This window comes from Pseudochaenichthys georgianus, chromosome 1, assembly GCF_902827115.2.
Source record: "Pseudochaenichthys georgianus chromosome 1, fPseGeo1.2, whole genome shotgun sequence".
NCBI classification, from domain to species: Eukaryota; Metazoa; Chordata; class Actinopteri; order Perciformes; family Channichthyidae; genus Pseudochaenichthys; species Pseudochaenichthys georgianus.
The window spans coordinates 32,644,798-32,665,829 of record NC_047503.1 but is presented as its reverse complement, the minus strand read 5'-3'; the positions used below and the strand labels follow the sequence as shown (position 1 = coordinate 32,665,829).

At 42.3% G+C, this 21,032-nt stretch overlaps 2 protein-coding genes across 4 annotated transcripts; both read left to right on the top strand.

Moving 5' to 3' along the window:
- Nucleotides 1–3,223: 3,223 nt before the first annotated feature.
- LOC117447289 (solute carrier family 22 member 7-like) lies at nt 3,224–14,789 on the top strand. 2 transcript variants are annotated; one of them, XM_034083996.2, is made up of 10 exons: nt 3,224–3,689; nt 3,773–3,876; nt 4,547–4,701; nt 4,853–5,021; nt 5,287–5,410; nt 5,504–5,613; nt 11,312–11,526; nt 12,055–12,163; nt 12,288–12,494; nt 12,579–14,789. In XM_034083996.2, the coding sequence occupies exons 1-10, from the start codon at nt 3,315–3,317 to the stop codon at nt 12,616–12,618; spliced, it is 1,608 nt and encodes a 535-aa protein (XP_033939887.1). In that variant the 5' UTR covers nt 3,224–3,314; the 3' UTR covers nt 12,619–14,789. The 2 variants fall into 2 exon arrangements, with proteins under 2 accessions (XP_033939887.1, XP_033939880.1); XM_034083989.2 differs by having other exon boundaries at nt 3,226–3,689; nt 12,576–14,789.
- Nucleotides 14,790–16,529: 1,740 nt separating this feature from the next.
- Nucleotides 16,530–19,951, top strand: LOC117447304 (solute carrier family 22 member 7-like). Of its 2 annotated transcripts, XM_071203276.1 has the most exons (6): nt 16,664–16,738; nt 18,005–18,076; nt 18,220–18,377; nt 18,476–18,579; nt 18,969–19,616; nt 19,715–19,951. In XM_071203276.1, exons 2-5 carry the CDS (start codon nt 18,049–18,051, stop codon nt 19,099–19,101), a joined length of 423 nt encoding a protein of 140 aa, XP_071059377.1. In that variant the 5' UTR covers nt 16,664–16,738; nt 18,005–18,048; the 3' UTR covers nt 19,102–19,616; nt 19,715–19,951. The 2 variants fall into 2 exon arrangements, with proteins under 2 accessions (XP_071059375.1, XP_071059377.1); XM_071203274.1 differs by lacking the exon at nt 18,005–18,076 and having other exon boundaries at nt 16,530–16,738; nt 18,132–18,377.
- Nucleotides 19,952–21,032: the final 1,081 nt, after the last annotated feature.

Here is a 21,032-nt window from a genome sequence, read left to right as displayed (position 1 = left end):
TATCACAAATGTTACACTTGTCTCAGTGGACTTCACAGTTTGTACAGAATATCAGTATGACAAAGTTTATGAGAGAATTACACTAATTCTCCCTTGATTTATTACCTCAGCACACATTTTTCCAAAAGGATTACGGTCTCAATTGCTAGTTTCTTAAATACAAAATGAAGATATGTTGTAAATGATAAAGCTTTTTTAGGGAGTGTGGCTAACTTGACAGGTCACTAAGACAGTGTTGTTACGCTAGGTGTTATTTTAACCCTGTTGCTGTGTGGTTTCAGTTTAATGAAAACTAAATGTTTTTAGTAGGTGTTATTAGGTGATTTTAACCTGCACATTAATGATTCCACAAATTCTGTAGCCACTGAATTTCTTAATATTACTGAATCTTTTAAATTCAAGCAACATGTTTCTGGCGCCACTCACGTGGGTGGTCATACCTTAGACCTTGTTTTTTCTCTGGGACTAGATGTTGATCACATCCGTTGATCGATGTAGAGCTTTTAATAAAGTCTTTTAATCAGCATTGCTCCACATTGCTGGACATAGTGGCACCACTAAAGGATAGGACTAGAGCTATCTGCAATACTTCTCCATGGATAACGGACGCTGTCTGCTGCCTGAGGCGGTAAGTGTTGCAGGACAGAACGACTATGGAAAACCACTGGGCTGGAAGTGCATCGCCTTTATCTCAAAGATCTAAGATTGTCTTTTAATGCATTAGTAAAAGAAGCCCGGACTGCTTACTTTGCTAAGTTAATAACTTATTCAAAGAAAAATCCCAAGATCCTATTTGACACAATTAATAACATTGTTTCACCGCCACTAATTACATTACCATGTCTTTTGAATAATGACTGTAACAAGTTCCTTATCTTCTTTGTAGATAAGGTAGCATCTATTAGGTCCAGTATTACTCCTGGTATTTCACTGCCCAACTCTAGCCCCTCTCCATCCCATTCTATGCTTGGCTCCTTTGAACCTATCAACTCACAAGACCTGATGGATTTAATTAGGAAAATTAAGCCATCTTCGTGCCTCCTGGATGTAATACCGACTTCCCTATTTTTAAAAGTTTTACCAACCATTTGCTGTGCTGTATCAACTATTATTAATACTTCCTTGTCTACAGGATGTGTCTCTTCCTATTTTAAGCATGCCACTATTCAGCCCATATTAAAGAAAACTAACTTAGATCCAGCCTTGCCCGTGAACTACAGGCCTATATCTAAACTACCCTTTCTCTCAAAAGTTCTAGAGAAGGTCGTGGCCATGGCCAACCAACTCACTGCTGCACTGGAGAGGCACAATATTTACGATAAGTTCCAGTCAGGTTTTCGGAAAAAGCACTCCACTGAAACGGCTCTCCTGAGGGTTTCTAACGACATCCTGATGGCTTCTGATGTGGGTGATTGCCCTGTGTTAGTACTTCTTGACCTAAGTTCGGCGTTTGACACTGTAGACCACCATATCCTGATCAAGAGGTTACGTGACTGGGTGGGCATATCTGGCATAGCATTAGACTGGTTTGCATCATATCTTGCTGATAGAAGTTTCACCGTCTCGATTGGAGACTTTGTGTCAGACTCCTCTCCACTGTCCTGTGGTGTCCCGCAGGGCTCGGTCTTGGGGCCTCTGTTATTCTCCCTATATTTGCTACCCTTAGGACAGATCAGAAATAGTTTTAACATTACATATCACTTATACGCGGACGATATCCAGCTCCACATTTCATTCAAACCTAGTGAGGCTTTTAGGATATCAAGACTCTTAGAATGTCTTAGAGCCATTAAGGACTGGACGGCAGATAACTTCTTACAACTCAATGCTGATAAGACGGAGGTTCTGGTTGTTGTACCAGAAATTATTATTATTATTGATTCTGAAAAGTCTTGGAACTTATTCCTCTACTGCCAACTCCAAACTACGCAACTTAGGGGTAATATTTGACCAATCCGCATTGTTTGATACCCATGTTAAGCAACTGACGAGATCATGTTTCTTCCACCTACGAAATATTTGCAAACTGAGATCTGTAGTTTCAACACCCGACCTAGAAATGATTATCCATGCATTTATTTCATCTCGCATTGATTACTGCAACGCGATGTTGTCCTCTCTCAGCTTGTCTGCCCTTGGTCGTCTGCAGTCAGTCCAGAATGCAGCTGCAAGACTTCTCTCCCGGTCAAACGAATGGTCCCACATTACCCCGATACTCAGATCCCTTCACTGGCTCCCTGTAGCTTATAGGATTAAGTTCAAAATCCTCACTCTCACATACAGAGCTTTGCATGGTCAGACTCCTGCTTATGTGGCCGACTTAATTCACCCTTATACATCAGCCCGCCCACTCAGGTCTCACAGGCAAAATGTACTGTCTGTCCCACGTACCCACCTTAAGACCCGCGGTGATCGAGCGTTCGCAGCAGTGGCTCCTAAATTATGGAATGCTCTGCCTGCTCATCTACGGTCTGCGGAGTCTGTTGACTCTTTTAAAACAATTTTAAAGACATTCCTGTTTGGTCAGGCGTTTGGGTAACTGGTGTGCCTGATTTTATTACATTTAATACTATGTTTGTTTTAAATTTCATTTGAAAGTTTTGTTTTATTGTGCTTTTATTGTGTCTTAAATTATGCTCTGGTGCTTTTATGACTTCTTAACATGTGGGTTCATTGATCATTGTACGCCTCCTATATGGATGTCTTATTGTTTTGTCAAGCACTTTGTGACTTTGTCTGTGAAAATGAAACATTGTGCCAAAAACACAACATAGTGAAGTCCAGAATGCCTAAAACAATAGTTTTCTTTCTTGTGAATGTTTCTACTTCTCTGGTCTCTCTTGGAAAAACATCCGTATTATCTTAATGAGGCTGCCTGATTAAAGGGAACAATAAATCAACATTGTTCGATGGAGTTACCCCTGAACACATGGTGCTGGACCAGCTTTAATGGGCCATGTTCCAAATTCTGTTAAAAGATTATTTGATAATTATTTAAGCTGGTGGCGATGTTTTGGTATAGTTTTTCATCGCCCACATGCGTTATTTACCCTGATTGCTCCGGATTAGCACCAGACTGAATAGGCAGGAAGGAGATTCCAACTTATTTGCGCTCACTTGACAACACGCATGTACTTTCGAAATATTGCAGATGATTAATTTGCAAAAATATGTTACTTGTCAGACAAACTTTCACTGAGCTGACCATTAACTAACAGCCATATACAGTGTTCAAAAGGCTTGTGCCTCAATTCCAAACATATTATTCTCTGAGTTTCTTTCCAAATTGAAGTGTTGTAGCGTTTATTCTCAAGATGAAGTTTGAGAATGTTCTGGCAGAGGTGGACGGCTTTGGGAGATTCCAACTAATGATAATCCTCATGACTGTAATACCTCGTATGACTTTGCCCTTTCACTTTTTGCTGAATAATTTTGTCGCAATTATTCCCTCTCACCACTGCGACATCAGCTCTCTGGATGATGGAGGATATTTTGGGAATTTATCCCAGGAAGAGAGGCTTATTGTTGGTATTCCAGTCCAGGAGGATGGGACTCCAAACTCCTGTCAGATGTTTGCAGAGCCTCAGTATCATCTGCTGCTGAACTCCTCCAGCATGACTGAACTACCAACAGTTCCGTGCCAGAATGGATGGGTATACGATACTTTCAGGTCTTCTCTGGCCACTGAGGTGAATCGTTTTTTCTGTTTTAAATTAATATAAATAATTGATATACACTTTGATATTTACTTTGTTGTCTGTTTCCCTCGTAGTGGGATCTGGTTTGTGATAAAAGAAAAATGAACAGAGCCACAGCCACTATCTTCTTCGTGGGGGTCATGTTTGGAGCAGCAGCGTTTGGCTATATTAGTGACAGGTGGTTATGGCTTTATAACTCTCAATTCAGAAACAGTATCTGTGGTTAAATTACACTCCTTGATTAGAGAAAATTTATAAATTGATGACTTATACATTTAAAGGGGCCCTATTATGCTGATTTCTAGGTTCATATTTGTATTTGTGCCTCAATTGTGACTCGTTTACATGCTTTAATGTTCAAAAAGGTCTTTAATTTTCTCATACTGCCTGTGTTGCAGCACCTCTTTTCACCCTCTGTCTGAAACCAGAGCCCAGTCTGCTCTGATTGGTTAGCTGTCCGGCTCTGTTGTGATTGGTCAACCTCTTAGAGATGTCCCGCCCAATGTCTGTACAATAACTGTATGTAGTCAAGAGGTGTGTCAAAAAGTTGAGGTATCAATTATTCATAAGAACCAAGAAAAGAAGCTTAACTTGTACTTACTCCGAAAGTCCAAGGTTAATACTCAATAGTGGCTAATTAAACGTTCATATACAGAGGTTTAATGACATGCCATTCAACTTCTGACCTAATCTAAACCTTAACGCCAACCATAATATTAACCCTCACCCACACATTACCAGAGACGAGGAAGAAGAAATGTTTGTCTGTTGTTAGGTCATTGTGTAAACAAATATTTGTGTGTTTTTAGCAATTCTACAGATTTATTCATAATCATTTTGTTCCACAGGTTTGGAAGGAAAAACTCTCTTCTGGTGTCTTATGTGACAACGAGTCTCTTTGGATTTACAAGCGCTCTCTCATATAATTTCACCATGTTTGCTGTCATGAGGTTCCTGACAGGATTTGGAATTTCCGGAATAAGTATTGCCAGCATCGTCCTTTGTGAGTTTAATCTCATAGTATCTGTGAAATAAAATGTCTGAATTGTACATTTCAGAAAACAAAAATAAAAATAAGAATAAATGTATGTTGATTTAATGTTATTGAGTCTACGTATTTGATTGATTTGATGTATTATCATTGCTTTTGATAGGTATTGAATGGGTGGACATCAAGCATCGAACTAAAGTTGGCGTCTTAATGAGTCTGGACTGGAGTATTTTTACAGCTCTGCTTCCTGTTGTGGCCTATTTTGTGAATGACTGGAGGGTCCTCACTGCCACAGCAACCTCCCCGCTGATTCTGGCAATGATTTCTTGGTGGTAAGGATAACACAATAATTTAACCATTAGCGAAAACAAGCACGTTTATTGCCTTTTAATGTCTCCAAGACAAAGCTGCTCTAATAACTGGAAGTTAGGTCAGAAGTTGAACCATATAAAAATGTTAAGATCATTTTCAGCATTTTGAGCATCTGAATACCAGCATGGCTGCTATGTTTTGATGAGAGAAGCATGTTACTCATATGCAGTTTGTCTGAAAATTATTTTTAAATCTGTGATTTTTTAAATTAACATTTTAATGCAGGTGGCTCCCTGAGTCTGCCAGATGGCTGATAAGTAATGGAAAGGTAAAAGCTGCTCATTTTTACTTGAAAAAGTGTGCAAAAGTGAACGGCAGAGAGCAGTTCATGGCTGACTTAAAGCCTGAGGTACAAGATTTTACATGATCTGATAACTTCTAATCAGAAATATATTCACTCTACAACTACAATGCTGACCAAAATGTAATTTTTTCTCTGCAGAGTCTGTCGAAGGTAATACTTGTGGAAAATGAAAACAGAAAATATTCCTATGTGGACCTTGTGAGGACCCCCAGAATGAGGAGACTGGCTATACTCACTGCCATTGTCTGGTACATGAATGTCTTTGTTTTTGCCTTTAAAGGTGCAGTGTAAGATATTGCCCAGAATGACATTTACATTTTTTTTTTTTAAATGAGCAAACATTTTCAACAGAATATGAAGCATTTACAGAGTCCCTGTTATGTCAAAGACACCCATGTATTGTGTTGCAGGGATATCTATAGGTTACTTACGTAACCCCAGGACTCAGAGTAACATGAAGTGAGATGTCTCACTATGGGATGCGCCTCATCGCGGAGCAAACAGAAGCATCAATCTCATTACGCCAATCCTGATTGGCTGGTGATCTTGACGTCAGCGTCAGGGAAATCACCCCCTATAAGTAGCTTGCGCCACAACGCATGCGTCATTCAAAATAAGCACCTCTTCTCGCTTCACCATAGCAAGGAGGGCCGTCTGGTGAGACATCTCACTTCATGTTACTCTGAGACTGGGGTTACGTAAGTAACCTATAGTTCTCATTCATAACACTCCGTTCGATGTCTCACTATGGGAAATTGTAGCTCCCGTATTGCCAGACGAGCTTATCTCGAAAATCACCGATCAACCAGAATTTAACAGGTAGAGTCCCGACTCAACAAGGTGCCCAGCACTGCTCAGGCCACGCTTGGAGCGGAGACGTCTAGCCTGTAAAAGCGGACAAAAGTGAGCGGCGAGGACCAGCTCGCCGCTGCACAGATGTCTTGGATGGAAACACCCTTGAACAAAGCCCAGGATGTAGCCAGGCCCCGAGTCGAGTGAGCCCGCAGACCCGAAGGTACTTGCAAATTCTGACTCGTATAGGCCAAAGCAATTGCCTCCACAATCCAGTGAGAGAGCCGTTGCCTAGTAACAGGCTTTCCCTTGTGAGGGTTAGCCCAGGACACGAAGAGTTGGTCATTAAGACGAAGCTCCTTTGATCTGTCCATATATGTGTGTAAAGCCCGGACTGGACACAACAGATCCTGCTGCTGCTCCCCGGAGGAGACCAGCGGCGGAGGAAATGCCTCAATGTCAATTGGGGTACACGAACCAACCACCTTTGGTGTAAAGGCAGGGTTGGGTTTCAACAACACTCTCGTTTGCCCTGGGGCGAACTGAGTGCATGAGGGATGTACAGACAGTGCATGAATATCGCTGACTCGCTTGGCGGATGCCAGGGCCAGTAACAGCACTGTCTTGAGTGCAAGATGTTTCATGTCAGCTCCTTCCAGGGGTTCAAATGGGGTCATTCTGAGCCCATTTAAAACCACTGCCAAGTCCCATAAGGGCACCAGTGACCTGGAGACAGGGAGGAGCCTGCGAGCTCCCTTCATAAAACGGCAGACCAAAGGATGTTGGCTAGCCGTCTTTCCCTCAAAGCCCACATGGCATGCAGCAATAGCAGCCAGGTACACCTTGATCGTGGAGAAAGCTCTGTGTTTATCGATCAAGTCCTGTAGAAATGATAAAATCACCCCGACAGGACATTGAAAAGAGATGTGTCCTTCTTGAAGGCACCACTCCTCAAACACCCTCCACTTACAGTCGTAAAGAGACCTGGTGGAGGAAGCTCTCGCACTCTGAATAGTGTTTATCACCTTCTGAGGGAGTCCCACTGTATTCAGATTGTACCACTCACGGGTCAGGCCCATAGTGCCCCGCGTTCTGGGCGTGGGTGAAGGATCGCCCCCCCCGCCTGAGACAATCTGTCCCTGCGTGGTGGGGGCTGCCATGGCTGCCCGCACAACAGCTGATATATCTCCGCCAGCCCGTACGTTGCGGGCTATGGCGGAACCATCAGGATAAGTGTGTGGCGTTGCTCCTTCACTCTGGCCAGAGTTGGGGGTAACAGAGCCAGGGGTGGGAACGCGTACAGAGGACCCGGAGGTCAATCGTGTACGAGTGCGTCCCCGCCTAACAGTGCGTTTAAATCGTGCATTAAAGAGAACAGTCATTGAGCATTTTCTCTTTATGCGAACAGATTTAACGCGGCTCTGCCGTAACGCACCCACAGCGGACTCACGATCCTTGGATGTGGAGTCCAGTCTGCATAGAGTGATGCACCTCTGGACAGTAGTTCTGTCCCGAGGTGCATCACTCCCGGTACCTGTGTCGCTCTCAGAGAGAGGAGACGTCTGCCGCTCCAAGGGATCAGTTTGTGTGCCAGTGTGTGTGACTGGAGACAACGCAACCTCCCTTGGCGGTTCATACACGATATCGTGTTGTCTGTCCTCAGGAGGACATGGTGTCCTCTGAGAGAAGGCAGGAAGCGTTTTAGTGTGGGGAACACCGCTAAAAGCTCCGGGTGATTTACGTGCGCCCGCTGGAGGTCTCTGCTCTAGAGACCTCTCACCGGGCGACCTTCGTAAATACCCTATCAGCCTGTCTGACATGCGTCCGTGGTGACCACCTTCCGTGAAAGGACAGCACCCGTAGGCGCGTCCCGTACTAGAAAAGTCGGGTGTCGTGCCACTACGCATTACATAATAACCAATACTCGCGCCGTGGCGCGCGGGGTTTAGTTTTATTATGAGACCCATGTTGAGCGGGTGCTTTACGAGGACATTTGTCTGCGTAATCTCTGGGCTTGTGAAAACAGATAATGTGTAACTGTTTTGAGAAGCCCTGGCAGATGTCGTGAGTATCCCCTGCTGTATGCTCCTTAGAGCCAGCTGAGATGTCACGCTTACGGCTCCAGTCGGCACTGCGCATGCGTGTGACAGTGGTGCCTTTACAGCTCCAGCCGGCACAGCGCATGCGCGTGGCGGTGGTGCCTTCACAGACCCGTCAGTAATCCGCCTTTTGAGAGATGCCGTAGCTGCTCTCAGAAGGGGAACAATTGACGGGCTGTTAATTGGCTTCATTGATTTTCTTTTCATTTTTTTGAGCTGCGCCCTCGGCCTGAAGCCTGGATGCGTCAGCGGCAAATGTTCTATGACAGAGGAATCAATCAATGTGTGACGTGTGTTTGTGCGGACTTGAGGATGGTGTTTAGGCATCTCTCGAGGCGGCGGGAACACATTCGGAGCTGGGGAATGAACTTCCAGCTCTGTCACAGAGGGGAGAAGGAGGGGCTGTCACGCCGCTCGCTTCTTCTTCCTCGACTGCTGGCCGAAATTCTGGGTTGGCTGAGCCTGAGCTGCAGCCGGAACCGGAGATTTTCTCGGCCAACTTGCCCTTGTCTCCAGCCTGGGCTGGGGACTCGGGGTGGGCTGCGACCTCTGCTTGTCCGGTGCTTTAAACCGAGCAGAGTTCGAGACAGCTTGGGTAAAGGACTGCTGCTGTGAAAGCAGCGGCTGGACCCTTCGAGGGAGGCAGAGGTGGAGTGCCTCGTCCTTCCTCTCCTTCGTCTCACACCTCCTTTACATGGAGGCGAGAGCGGAGCCGAAAATTCCCTCGGGAACGATGGGCATATCCAGCACATCCTCCTTTTCCCGGTCTGGGAGGGTGGTGAGGTTGAGCCATCTCGCTCTTTCCTGCACCACCATGATCCCCATTACCTTGCCTGTGGCCTGGACGGCGCAGCGTTGGACACGGAGACAAATGTCCGTGACCGCTGCCATCTCGTCCAGAGTGGCTGCCCCCGGGCTACCCGACAGGTCCTCGCAGAGCTTCGCTTGGTAGGCGGTTAGCAGCGAGGACACATTCAGGGCCCTGGCGGACAATGCTGCAGCTTTATAGGATTTTTCAGTCATTGCTGACTGAAAACGGTCCGACTTTTCTGGCAGCGTGGGGTTCCTGCTTGGTGACGGGCCCACCCGTGGTAGAAGGTGGGCCGCTACCAGCGGTTCCATGGGCGGCATGCGGAGCAAGCCGAGCTTCTCCATTCCGTCGCAGTCTAGGGAGGAGGCACCCTGGATTGGGACCTTGTTGCTGAAGTGTCGGTCTCTCCACAAGACCGACACTTCATCCAACATCTCCGGGAAGACTGGAAGGAGTTGCCTCCTTTTCCCTGCTGCTTGGGGAAGATGTTTTCCCTCGTAGCGGGACCCGGAGGTCTCCTTGGCCATTTCGGGCCAGGGACGTTGAGTCTGGCCGCAGCGCGTTTACACACGGCCTGCAGGTCCATGCTCAGACCGGGCGAAGATGGTGTGCTATCGCCCGGGAGAGCCGCTCTCGCCTCAGGCTTTGCAGCCTGAGCCGGTGACATGAAGGTGTCCTCTTCCTGTTCATCTGACTCGGACAGGAGGAACGCCAAGGCGTCCTCCTCTTCGTCCAGCTCGAGGGCATCCTCCGCGGGTGAGACCATGGTGAGGTCTAACCGGGAGCCCCAGCTTGGTGTCTTGTCGTCACCGGGTCCCGGCCTGCCAGGGTGCGGGATTCCGGTTCTATAGCCATCGCAGATAATGAGCCCCAGACCGACACGGAGAGGGGTTCACTCTCTGTGGCGGACGCCCCCGTGTCTTGACTGCCGGCCGGCGGGTCCGTGGACATGGGGGGGTCCTGTTCCGACAGGCTAGCTTGTCGTGCTAACCGTCGGCGGAGGCTCTTGACGGTGAAGCGGACACAATGTCCGCATGAGCCGGGGTTGTCGATAGCGCCTCGGGCGTGTTCCAGCCCGAGGCAGGACGAACAGACCTGGTGTGTGTCTGTGCCCGAGATCTTCAACCCGCAGCCGCAGAGTCGAGCCACTTATGTTGTGTTTGAATGACGCATGCATTGTGGCACAAGCTACTTATAGGGGGTGATTTCCATGACACTGACGTCAAGAATCACCGGCCAATCAGGATTGGCGTAATGAGATTGATGCTTCTGTTTGCTCCGCGATGAGGCGCATCCCATAGTGAGACATCGAACGGAGTGTTATGAATGAGAACTGGAATGACCTTGCTAACTAGCCCTGGAAGTGATATTGACTGTAAAGCCAGCGAGGCGAAACATTCAAAGATTGCAGTTGATACAAAACATTTCCAGGCTTTTAACCCCTTCCTTAGAGAAGTGTCCACATCAAACTGATGCTTTGCTCCCCATCACCGGTTTCCTGTTAGTTTTATAGTTGATTTAAAGATTTTACAGATTGTTTATGAGGCCTTCAATGGTCTAGTTCCTGCCTACATCATTGACCTGCAAACTCCCTAATAGCTTTATTTCTGTTTGAGATCCTCTAGCAAGGCACTACTACTCGTTTGCAAATTCTCGACTTGCAATATCATTTTTCTGTCTGGGCCTCTCAATTTCTGCAGCCTCTTTGGTGTACTTGTCTTGTACATGTTTTAGCTTCATTATTGCAGTACAGACTGCTATAACACTTAAGGGGTTTAAAAAATATTAAGCTCCCCAAACAATCTATGAACAGTCCATTATTAGAGAGGCACAAATAAAAGTGTCTGATCCAGACCAGATTCTCCACACAGTTTCAACAATTAGTTTCTAGTAGAAGATGCAGGTTTCCATTTAGCTGCAACACCTATCTGAAGTGTAATGTGGATTTAAATGTTGGCCTTGAGGGTTGTGCAATAAGTCACCATTGTCAGTAGGTGTATGTGTATGGGCAAACTGTGTATGTATGGAAGCATCTGATGGTTTTTTTGTGCAGTATATATGATTTTCATCTTTTGTGGAACTGCACAACGGACCTTAACAAATGTCCCTACTGGGACAATAAAGAATATCTAATCGTTTGACTTGTAGTGCCAGTGGTTATGTAAAACAAAGCACTATTTAAATATGTTTTTTTCTATGTGTAACTCAAATTGTATTTTGACATAATTTGCTCTCTGTTGACAGGTTTGGAGTGGCCTGCCCGTATTACGGGATCATTTTCAATGTCTCTGGATTTGGTTTGAACATCTATATCACACAGTTGATCTACAGCTTGATTGAACTTCCAGCCAAAGCATTAATCTATTTTGCTATGAACAAAGTAGGCCGAAGGTCGAGTCAGGGTGGAGCGCTTGTTCTGACTGGACTGTGTATATTTTGCAACATGTTTGTCCCTCAAGGTAAATGATCAACAGTGTGACTACCATAGCTACTTCAACAATAATAGACAACAACAAAGCTACACTTTAAAGATCCTATATAGTAAAAAGAGAGATTAACAATTATTTGTAATTATTTGAAGCAGATCTAAGGCCTATATAAATGCTCTGAAAGTATTGAAATTCTCAATCAACAGATATATGCTCACATACCCATAATCAGAAACTGTGCCGTTAAATGAGCTGCAGGACTTCTGTTATTTCATAATGTGATAGATATAGAGATAAAAATACAAATATATCAGAGCAGACTGATCACCTATCTAATATAGTTTTAAAAAAGAAAAACAAGTCAAGATTGTACTAGGCTGGTTTTAGTATGGTTCTTCTTATTTATGGTTTATGTTGGTAGGATGATGGTAAAGACTAACTAACTACTTGATTTCTGATAGTAAAAATTGCCACTATGGTTCATATTTAGTCAAATACTACACATTAAATACAATAACAGGTGGGGTCAAAATGTTCTATGACTATTTTATTTTTCAGATATGGGGCTCTTTCGGACAGCTGTGGGAGCTTTGGGCAAGATGTTTGCAGAGGCTTCTTTCACATGTGTATATCTGTACACAACAGAGCTTTACCCCACAGTAATGAGGTGAATAAACTATCTTATATAGAGCTTATACTATGCACATTTACAACAGCATCTAAACTCAAAAGTAGAAAAACTAGTAAGTAACAGACATCTGGATACTGAACCTGTATTTTTGCTTATACAGGCAAAATGGATTGGGGTACAGCTCCTTCATGGCCCATATAGGCGTGTCTGTTTCTCCCCTCATCATCCTCCTTGAAGAAGTGTGGGGCCATTTACCGAGTACCATATTCTCTCTGGTGGCGTTCACTGCAGGGCTGACATGTTATCTTCTTCCTGAGACACAAAACATCCGTTTACCAGAGACCATTGAAGAGGTGGAACACCCAAGGTAATGGGCCTTTATTTGGAATTAATCTAAACATTTAAACAAAAGTTTTATTTCAACCCAAACATGTATCTTGTATTTCAGAAGAAGATCAATCTCCTCATCTGATGAAAAATCACAACCCTGAACAAGTGCAAACAAAGGCCAATTATTAGAGTTGCCGGGCATATAAGTGTTGGTAGTATGTTTTTGATTAATAAAAGAATAAACAAACAAGTGTTTTTTTTAAATAATCGCAACCTATATATCTTTCTTAAAAATAATATTTTAATAAATGTGCTGTGTTTAAGAGTCCCACACAGGATAATATAAATTAAACAAGCCAGATTCTCAGAGGCAGGACATAGGTCGTCGCACGCATCTCTGCTTGTCTAGCTGACATCTCTCAGTGGATGTCCGCTCATCACCTCAAGCTCAACTTTGAAAAGACTGAACTGCTTTTCCTTCCGGGAAAAGATTGTCCCACTCTTGACCTGACAATCAACATTGGCACCTCTGTTGTTTTCCCGACTCAGACTGCAAGGAATCTGGGTGTGATCCTAGATAACAACCTGTCCTTCACTGCAAACATCGCTGCTACAACCCGCTGCTGCAGATACACGCTCTACAACATCAGGAAGATACGTCCCCAGCTGACCCAGAAAGCGACGCAGGTTCTGGTCCAAGCTCTCGTCATCTCACGCCTAGACTACTGCAACTCCCTCCTGGCTGGTCTACCTGCATGTGCCATCCGACCTCTGCAGCTCATTCAGAATGCAGCGGCTCGTCTGGTCTTCAACCTTCCTAAATTTTCCCACACCACTCCGCTCCTCCGCTCCCTCCACTGGCTTCCGGTAACTGCTAGAATTCACTTAAAGACACTGGTACTTGCGTACCATGCTGCGAATGGATCTGGCCCTTCCTACATCCAGGACATGGTTAAACCGTACACCCCAGCGCGTGCACTATGCTCTGCATCAGCCAAACGATTCGCTGCACCCTCGCTGCGAAGGAGACCCAAGTTCCCATCAGCAAAAACATGTGGGTTTGCTATCCTGGCTCCAAAATGGTGGAATGAGCTCCCCATTGACATCAGGACAGCAGAAAGCCTGTACATCTTCCGGCGCAGACTGAAAACTCATCTCTTTCGACTCCACCTCGAGCGATAGAATGACTAACAAAGAACTGCTAACAGAGCACTTATATACTAATAAAGGGCTGGCTTATCTGTAGCCAGTTGAGTAGCACTTGAAATGTTTGGCTCTATGAAACCTGATGTACTTATATGAGTCTGTTTTCTTCAAGGTTGTGTCTTCCTGGTCGAATGTACTTATTGTAAGTCGCTTTGGATAAAAGTGTCAGCTAAATGCAATGTAATGTTTGTCTGCAGGTGCAATAGTCAGACAGTCTGTGAGAACGGATATGAAGGGTTAGAGTGTTCAACTACCAGGTGTCTCTATTGTTCCCACAAATTCATCCATCTTTCCAAAATAGCATTCACTGTTTTATATGATATGCACAATTCATACATTTTTTGCTAAACGCTATACTCGTTTTCTCATACCTGAAAAACGAATAAGTGTGATGGAAACTTCTGGATTAATGGAAACCAAACTCTGAGAGACACAGGGAGAGCTGGAGCTTTGATGGCAAACACTGAAGGTTTATTATGAAGTTAACGTCCAGAGAACTGACAAGATATGTGCTGCAGCCACGAGGTGACACAGCAGTAGCCAAACCAATTCTGAAGATCTCCACCTCAGACGCATGTATTTAGCTGGTTCTGAGAGAATAATCAACTTTGTGCATAACAAGATAAAACAGGCAAAGCACTATAACACCTCTGTCGGCTGACGCCAACAGGCAGGAATAAGGAGACAACACACTGAGAGCACAGAACCTAAGGTTGCAGCCTGTGCAGTGAGGGCAGTACAAACTGATAAACAGGGTCAAAGGTGTGGGCCTAGGAAAATATTTCCCCAACAATAAGTAGTGTATGTATCATTAGTAAACGAACATTTCATTGATAAATAATTTGATTATGTTGTATGTGTGTGAACAATATTAAGGTCACTTTATTATTTTTGATAGTCCTTTGTGTAATCACTCTAGTCTATATTAAGGTCACTTTATTATTTTTGATAGTCCTTTGTGTAATCACTCTAGTCTATATCATCAAATGAAGGTATAAAATGCCAAATAGGTATATTTTTTAAAAACAAATATGAAATTCCAGAATTAATGTGTTCATTAAGGAAGAGTTGTGTCATTTTTGTATTGATTATATGTTTTGCAATTAAAATGTGTTCTTCAAAGAGACTGGAACTCTTGTGTCATGCTAAATAGCATATATATATATATATATATGTGAAAATCCACAAACAGTAACCCATTACTACTATTAACTTTATTCATTACATTTCACACAGCTCACAATTGTTTCCATCATAAATGTGTTTATTTTCTAATCTTGCTTTACCGTGATTTGTAACAAACATTCGCACCCTGTGAGAAAGCCACCACACAACACCCCAAATTAGGGTGACCAGACGTCCCCGTTTTCCGGGGACAGTCCCCGTTTGTATTGCCCTGTCCCCGGTTGAAACTGTCCCCGGAAATGTCCCCGTTTTTTAATATACGTTAAAAACACATAGCAACGTGAAATAAAACGTTTCATGTCAGGAAACACTGGGTAAACACTACAGACTGTGGTCAAGCCAGCCCCCACTTCGAAAAACACAGTCAAGCCAGCCCGCACATTGTATTACGGTGCGCGAATATCCTATGCATTACGGTATGCATTTGCCTTCCAAATAAAAGCGTTTACTCAGTCAATAAAAAACACACCAAACATATTCATAATTCATATATAGGCCTACTTATAAATTAAGAAATATGTACTATATAATGTGATCAATAATCATTTAAGGCAAGGCAAGGCAAGTTTATTTATATAGCACTTTTCAACACAAGGCAATTCAAAGTGCTTTACAAAAAATGAAAGACATTAAGAAAATGGCATTTAAAATCAGTCATTAAAAAGAAAAGCTAATAAAAAAAACATTGAAAGAAAAAGTACATGGATAAAAGTTACAGTGCAGTCTAAGATATGAATAGTTCAATTAAAAGCAGCGACAAAAAGAAAAGTCTTCAGCCTGGATTTAAAAGTAGTAAGAGTTGCAGCGGACCTGCAGGTTTCTGGGAGTTTGTTCCAGATATTTGGAGCATAATAACTGAATGCTGCTTTACCATGTTTAGTTCTGACTCTGGGGACAGAAAGCTGACCAGTCCCTGAAGACCTGAGAGATCTGGATGGTTCATAATTTAGCAGGAGGTCAGAAATGTATTTTGGGCCTAAACCATTCAGTGCTTTATAAACCAGCAGCAGTATTTTGAAATCTATTCTTTGACACACAGGAAGCCAGTGTAAAGACTTCAGAACAGGAGTGATGTGATCCACTTTCTTAGTGTTAGTGAGGACTCGAGCAGCGGCGTTCTGAATCAGCTGCAGATTTCTAATAGATTTTTTAGTGAGACCTGTGAAGACACCATTGCAGTAGTCCAGTCTACTGAAGATAAAAGCATGGACAAGTTTTTCCAAAGCCTGCTGTGTCATTAGTCTTTTAATCCTAGATATATTCTTTAGGTGATAGTAGGCTGATTTAGTAACTGTTTTAATGTGACTGTTGAAACTCAGGTCAGAGTCCATGACTACACCTAGATTTCTGGCTTTATCTGTTGTTTTGAACATTGCAGACTGAAGCTCAGTGCTAACTTTTATACGTTCTGACTTGTTCTGACTTTTTTAGACAGATTTAGCACAAAAAAAACTATTCTGGGGCCATTTGGGTGGATTTTCCATAACAGTGAAGAAAATTGGATATGTTAATGAGATTTGGACCGCAAAACTCAAAATGTCCCCGGTTTTAATTTTGAAAATCTGGTCACCTTACCCCAAATCCCCCTCCCCCTCCCAACATACACACATGTAGGGTATGCCTACTATGCCGAGAACTAGTTTTGTTGGCTTGCTTGTTCTATTTGTTTGGCACTTTATGACAACAAGCTGTTTAATTCCGATAAAGAAAGGGAAAAGAAAAGGAGGAAAGACAATTGGCCTAGCTGCCTAGGGTCAACAACGCATTATCCCTCCCTGCACCTCCTCCCTTAACTGATTTGAGACCTGTCCTATGCTGCAATCTCTCAATTTGACTGAGCTGACTTCCTGTTTGACATGTGGACTTTGCACAAGGGTGGTAAAAGGAGAGGTAAGAGACAAATTATAACAGATTAAAACCTTTGTAACTTGGGAAAATGTCAATAAGGGACCAGGGAGTGATTAGTTGTGTTCCTTGAGGACATTTCTTACAACTGCTAACCTGTACAGTTTAGCAAAATGCAATTATTTAATTGTTAGCTAAACTGGCTAGTCATGCTAACGTGATTGCTAATGCTAAAGCTATTGCTACTAGCACTGTAGTTACATACTGGGGAAATAGTGCACAAAGGTTATCCTAGCAAAACAAAAGTAGCAACAACTGTTGGCAGACTAGGGGGAATTAAAAATAGAATTGTGTGTTGTTTGGATGCATGTACTGTAAGAGCTGTGTGCAACCTACTTATAACAAGCAAGAATAGGGTAACCCTGTAAGTCATCTAGTTACAGTATTTGACGAACATCATTACTTTCTGTGATTCACAATGTCTCCATGACTGCCTCCCAGGCTCTCACTCAATATTACCAAAGTAAGGTGCAGATTTACTTCTAAAAAGCTTACCTTGGCACATGGACCTAATGTACTTTGGTCGTTAACAAATGATTAATTAATCTAACTGACTATGCATTGTGTTTGCAACACATTCTCGTTGCTCTTGTAGTGGGAATTTTTATTATTATCATCCTTATTATTATCCTTATTATGTCTTTCATATGTTTAAACCAAATGCTTCTTATTTCCTCTTGTTGTGCTTTTACCATTATTATTCTATTATATTCTCTTATGAGTTTCCCAGTCTCTGCAAGGCCACAGCTGTTTCAGCAGACTGGGAGACTCATACACAGTCAGACACATCACGAACTTCCCTGCTCTGAGAACCGTTATGCTATCTACTCAAGGCCACTGGGTGTCTCATCAACAATCTGACTGTGTGAACCCAGATTGTTCTCTTTCCCACTCCTTTTCTATATAACCTTTGCTTTTCCATTGTTCTGCGCACTCTCGCGCAGACTATTTTATACTCTGTGCGACTTGTGACATATTTATATTATTGTATCGTGTATTTGAAGCTTCAAATAAATAACCAAAAGACAGCTTTGCTTGATTCACCATTTATTTGTATTGTTCATTTGACTTGTACTCTCCAGCTGTGTTTGGGCCCTAGATTTCCATAACACTCTCCATTATGCAAAATAACAGAGACTCACTTCCACACTTACATGTTTTATGCTTTTTGTTCTACCTTTCTCCCTTATGTATTCTCACTTAGGAAAATATATCCAACCGTAATTTTTTCTTTGGTGCATTATCTTGAAGATGAAGTTTGAGAATGTGCTGGCAGAGGTGGACGGCTTTGGGAAATGTCAGCTAACGACAATCTTCTTGATGGTAATACCTCGTGTGACTTTGCCTTTTCACTTTCTGATGAATAATTTCATTGCAGTTATTCCCTCTCACCACTGCAACATCAGCTCTCTGGATGACGGAGCAGTTTTTAAGAATTTATCCCTGGCTTGTTGTTGGTATTCCAGTCCAGGAGGATGGGACTCCAAACTCCTGTCAGATGTTTGCAGAGCCTCAGTATCATCTGCTGCTGAACTCCTCCAGCACGACTGAACTACCAACAGTGCCGTGCCAAAATGGATGGGTGTACGATAACAACAACTTCAAGTCTACTCTGGCCACAGAGGTGGATTTTAATTATATTTACAATAGTCAAAGTAATCTAATTCCCAGATTAGCCACTTTAGAGTTCACTTTGTTGTCTCCTGTCTGTTTCCCTCATAGTGGGATCTGGTTTGTGATAAAAGAATAATGAACAGAGCCACAGCCTCTATCTTCTTCTTGGGCGTCATGTTTGGAGCAACTGCTTTTGGATATCTTAGTGACAGGTGAATTTAACTCTAAAATAAATCAAACTACAATTTATTGGTTTTTACAGGGTTTTGATTTAAAATTGTAGGTCAGTTTTTCAACAGTAGAATAATTACAGTTTTGGCTTGCAAACACTGCCATTCTGTTGTTTATTATCATCATCCCGATTGCAATAACACAAACATTGATATATTATAACACAAGTAAGGAAATCTGTGACTTATTCTTGGTCAGATAGTTAAACTTCAGATAGAAGTGAAGTTAATAATTGACTACTGGAGGATGAAAGCTTGCTTTTTTCCAAGAGTGTCACTGTTAATATGACCTGCTTCAAAACCAATGGTACGGAAGATTTTTGTTTTCCTAACAAACCAGGGTGTTAATCTATAATACATCTGTCTCACAGGTTTGGCACCATGTTAACCACCGTCTTTGGATTTGCTAGTGCTTTTTCATACAATTTCACCTTGTTTGCTGTCATGAGGTTTCTCACTGGATTTGGAATTTCTGGAGTCAACATAATCGCCATTGTCCTTTGAAAGTTTTTTATCTTATAGTATATTTGTTTGTCTATTCACATCAAATGAATGAATTTATATATAAAGCTTGTGGTAATTCGTAACAGTCAGACAGACATTTAACATTATCAAACATTGTTCATTCAGCTGTATTTACTTTTAAACTGTGATGAATAAGCCAACATAGATACATTGACATCATTTGTTGTTAAAAGGCAGGTCTGAATGTCAATCCCAACATTAAAGTTAAAATCAATCATAAAATAATAAGACCTGAGTAAAGTGTAAACAAACATACCTCACGTTACTTATATCCTACATGATAATATTCTCTTAGATTTGATTTGATTGGTCATTTTCTATCACAGGTATTGAATGGGTGACATCAAGCATCGAACTGCAGTTGGCATTTTAATGAGCCTGGACTGGAGTATTTTTACGGCTCTGCCTCCTGTTGTGGCCTATTTTGTGAATGACTGGAGGGTCCTCACTGCCACAGCAACCTCCCTGCTAATTCTAGCAATGATCACATGGTGGTAAGGATAAAGTACCACATGGAACAACCAACTCCCTGTCAAAATGAACGTTCATATATTTTATCTTGTGTCTTTAATTGAATCATATTTTTCCACAGGTGGGTCCCTGAGTCTGCCAGATGGCTGATAAGTAATAGAAAGCTGAAAAGTGCTCATTTTTACCTGAACAAATGTGCAAAAATCAATGGCAGAGAGCAGTTCATGGCTGACCTGAAGCCTGGGGTATATCATACATATGGTTTACATTTTTCAGCCATTGGTATTCTATGTAGCTGACAAATGGTTTCTTTTTACACTTCAGGTTCTGTCCGAGACTACTGTATCAAATATAGAAACCAGAAAATATTCGTATTTGGACCTCATAAAGACGCCCCAAATGAGGAGACTGACTCTTCTTACTGGCATCTTGTGGTATATTTGTTTTATAGCTTTAAACATTGGAAGCATTTAGCTATCATACTGTATATGGCCGTACTATCAGCATAATAAACTGAGTTGTAGGAAATAACTAGCTCAGCACATTGTTCATTTCATACTTTTGCTATGGATACCTGCATATTTATTTGTGTATTCTTTTGAAAGATTCCGGTTCTCTAGCTACTGCTATAGCAGCTTACCGACAACAACACAAATCAGAATGACTGCCAGAAATTAATCATTTCTTGGTAGTATTTTTTTGTAACCTTCAGTAATTAAACTGTTCAAATATGACTGTAAAAAAAGCCTTATTCCAATAGAACAATTATTATAAAACATAATGAATTGTACCATGGATTATACAAGCTAGGGTTATCATTTAATTTTTAGTGTGGATAAATTGACTACGTTTATCTTTATGTGTCCTGTTGTACTATTGTAGAAGACACCTGCTTAAAAACAGCAATTATGGTTTTCTGTTCAGCCATTGTTACATTACATTGCATTTAGCTGACGCTTTTATCCAAAGCGACTTACAATAAGTGCGTTCGACCAACAAAATACAAACTTGAAGAAAACAGAATCATATAAGTACATCAGGTTTCATAGAGCAAAAACATTTCATTGTGTCATATTTTTGTTGTACATTGTTTTCATTGAATTCATTTTGTCTTCTTTTCCACATAGGTTTGGCGTGTCATTTATCATTTAATTTGTTCAGAAATGACTATCTTTCAGACAACTGTGGGAACTTTGGGAAAGATGTTTGCAGAGGGAGCTTTTACAATGGTGTTTCTGTACACATCAGAGCTTAACCCTACAGTAATAAGGTCAGTGAAATATCTCATGCAAATATTTTCTGTTGATCATGCAAGATATGGTAGCAACAGACTAACATCAAAGCCAAGATGTCCTTCTCCACAGCCAAATCCTAAAGTTTCTTCTTGGGGATTGTAAGGTGCCTGCTGGGATATGAAAACCCTCACACATGGTCCAAAT

What these genes read in the sequence shown, in the direction of transcription:
- LOC117447304 (XM_071203274.1), top strand. Translation starts at nt 16,661, where the DNA reads ATGCTGCAATCTCTCAATTTGACTGAGCTGACTTCCTGTTTGACATGT. An exon ending in CAAGGGTGGTAAAAGGAGAG is followed by an intron (nt 16,739 to 18,131) that starts GTAAGAGACAAA and finishes ATTTCATTGCAG; the next exon opens with TTATTCCCTCTCACCACTGC. An exon ending in TTTGGATATCTTAGTGACAG is followed by an intron (nt 18,580 to 18,968) that starts GTGAATTTAACT and finishes TCTGTCTCACAG; the next exon opens with GTTTGGCACCATGTTAACCA.
- LOC117447289 (XM_034083989.2), top strand. Translation starts at nt 3,315, where the DNA reads ATGAAGTTTGAGAATGTTCTGGCAGAGGTGGACGGCTTTGGGAGATTC. An exon ending in TATTGCCAGCATCGTCCTTT is followed by an intron (nt 4,702 to 4,852) that starts GTGAGTTTAATC and finishes TGCTTTTGATAG; the next exon opens with GTATTGAATGGGTGGACATC. An exon ending in ATACTCACTGCCATTGTCTG is followed by an intron (nt 5,614 to 11,311) that starts GTACATGAATGT and finishes CTCTGTTGACAG; the next exon opens with GTTTGGAGTGGCCTGCCCGT.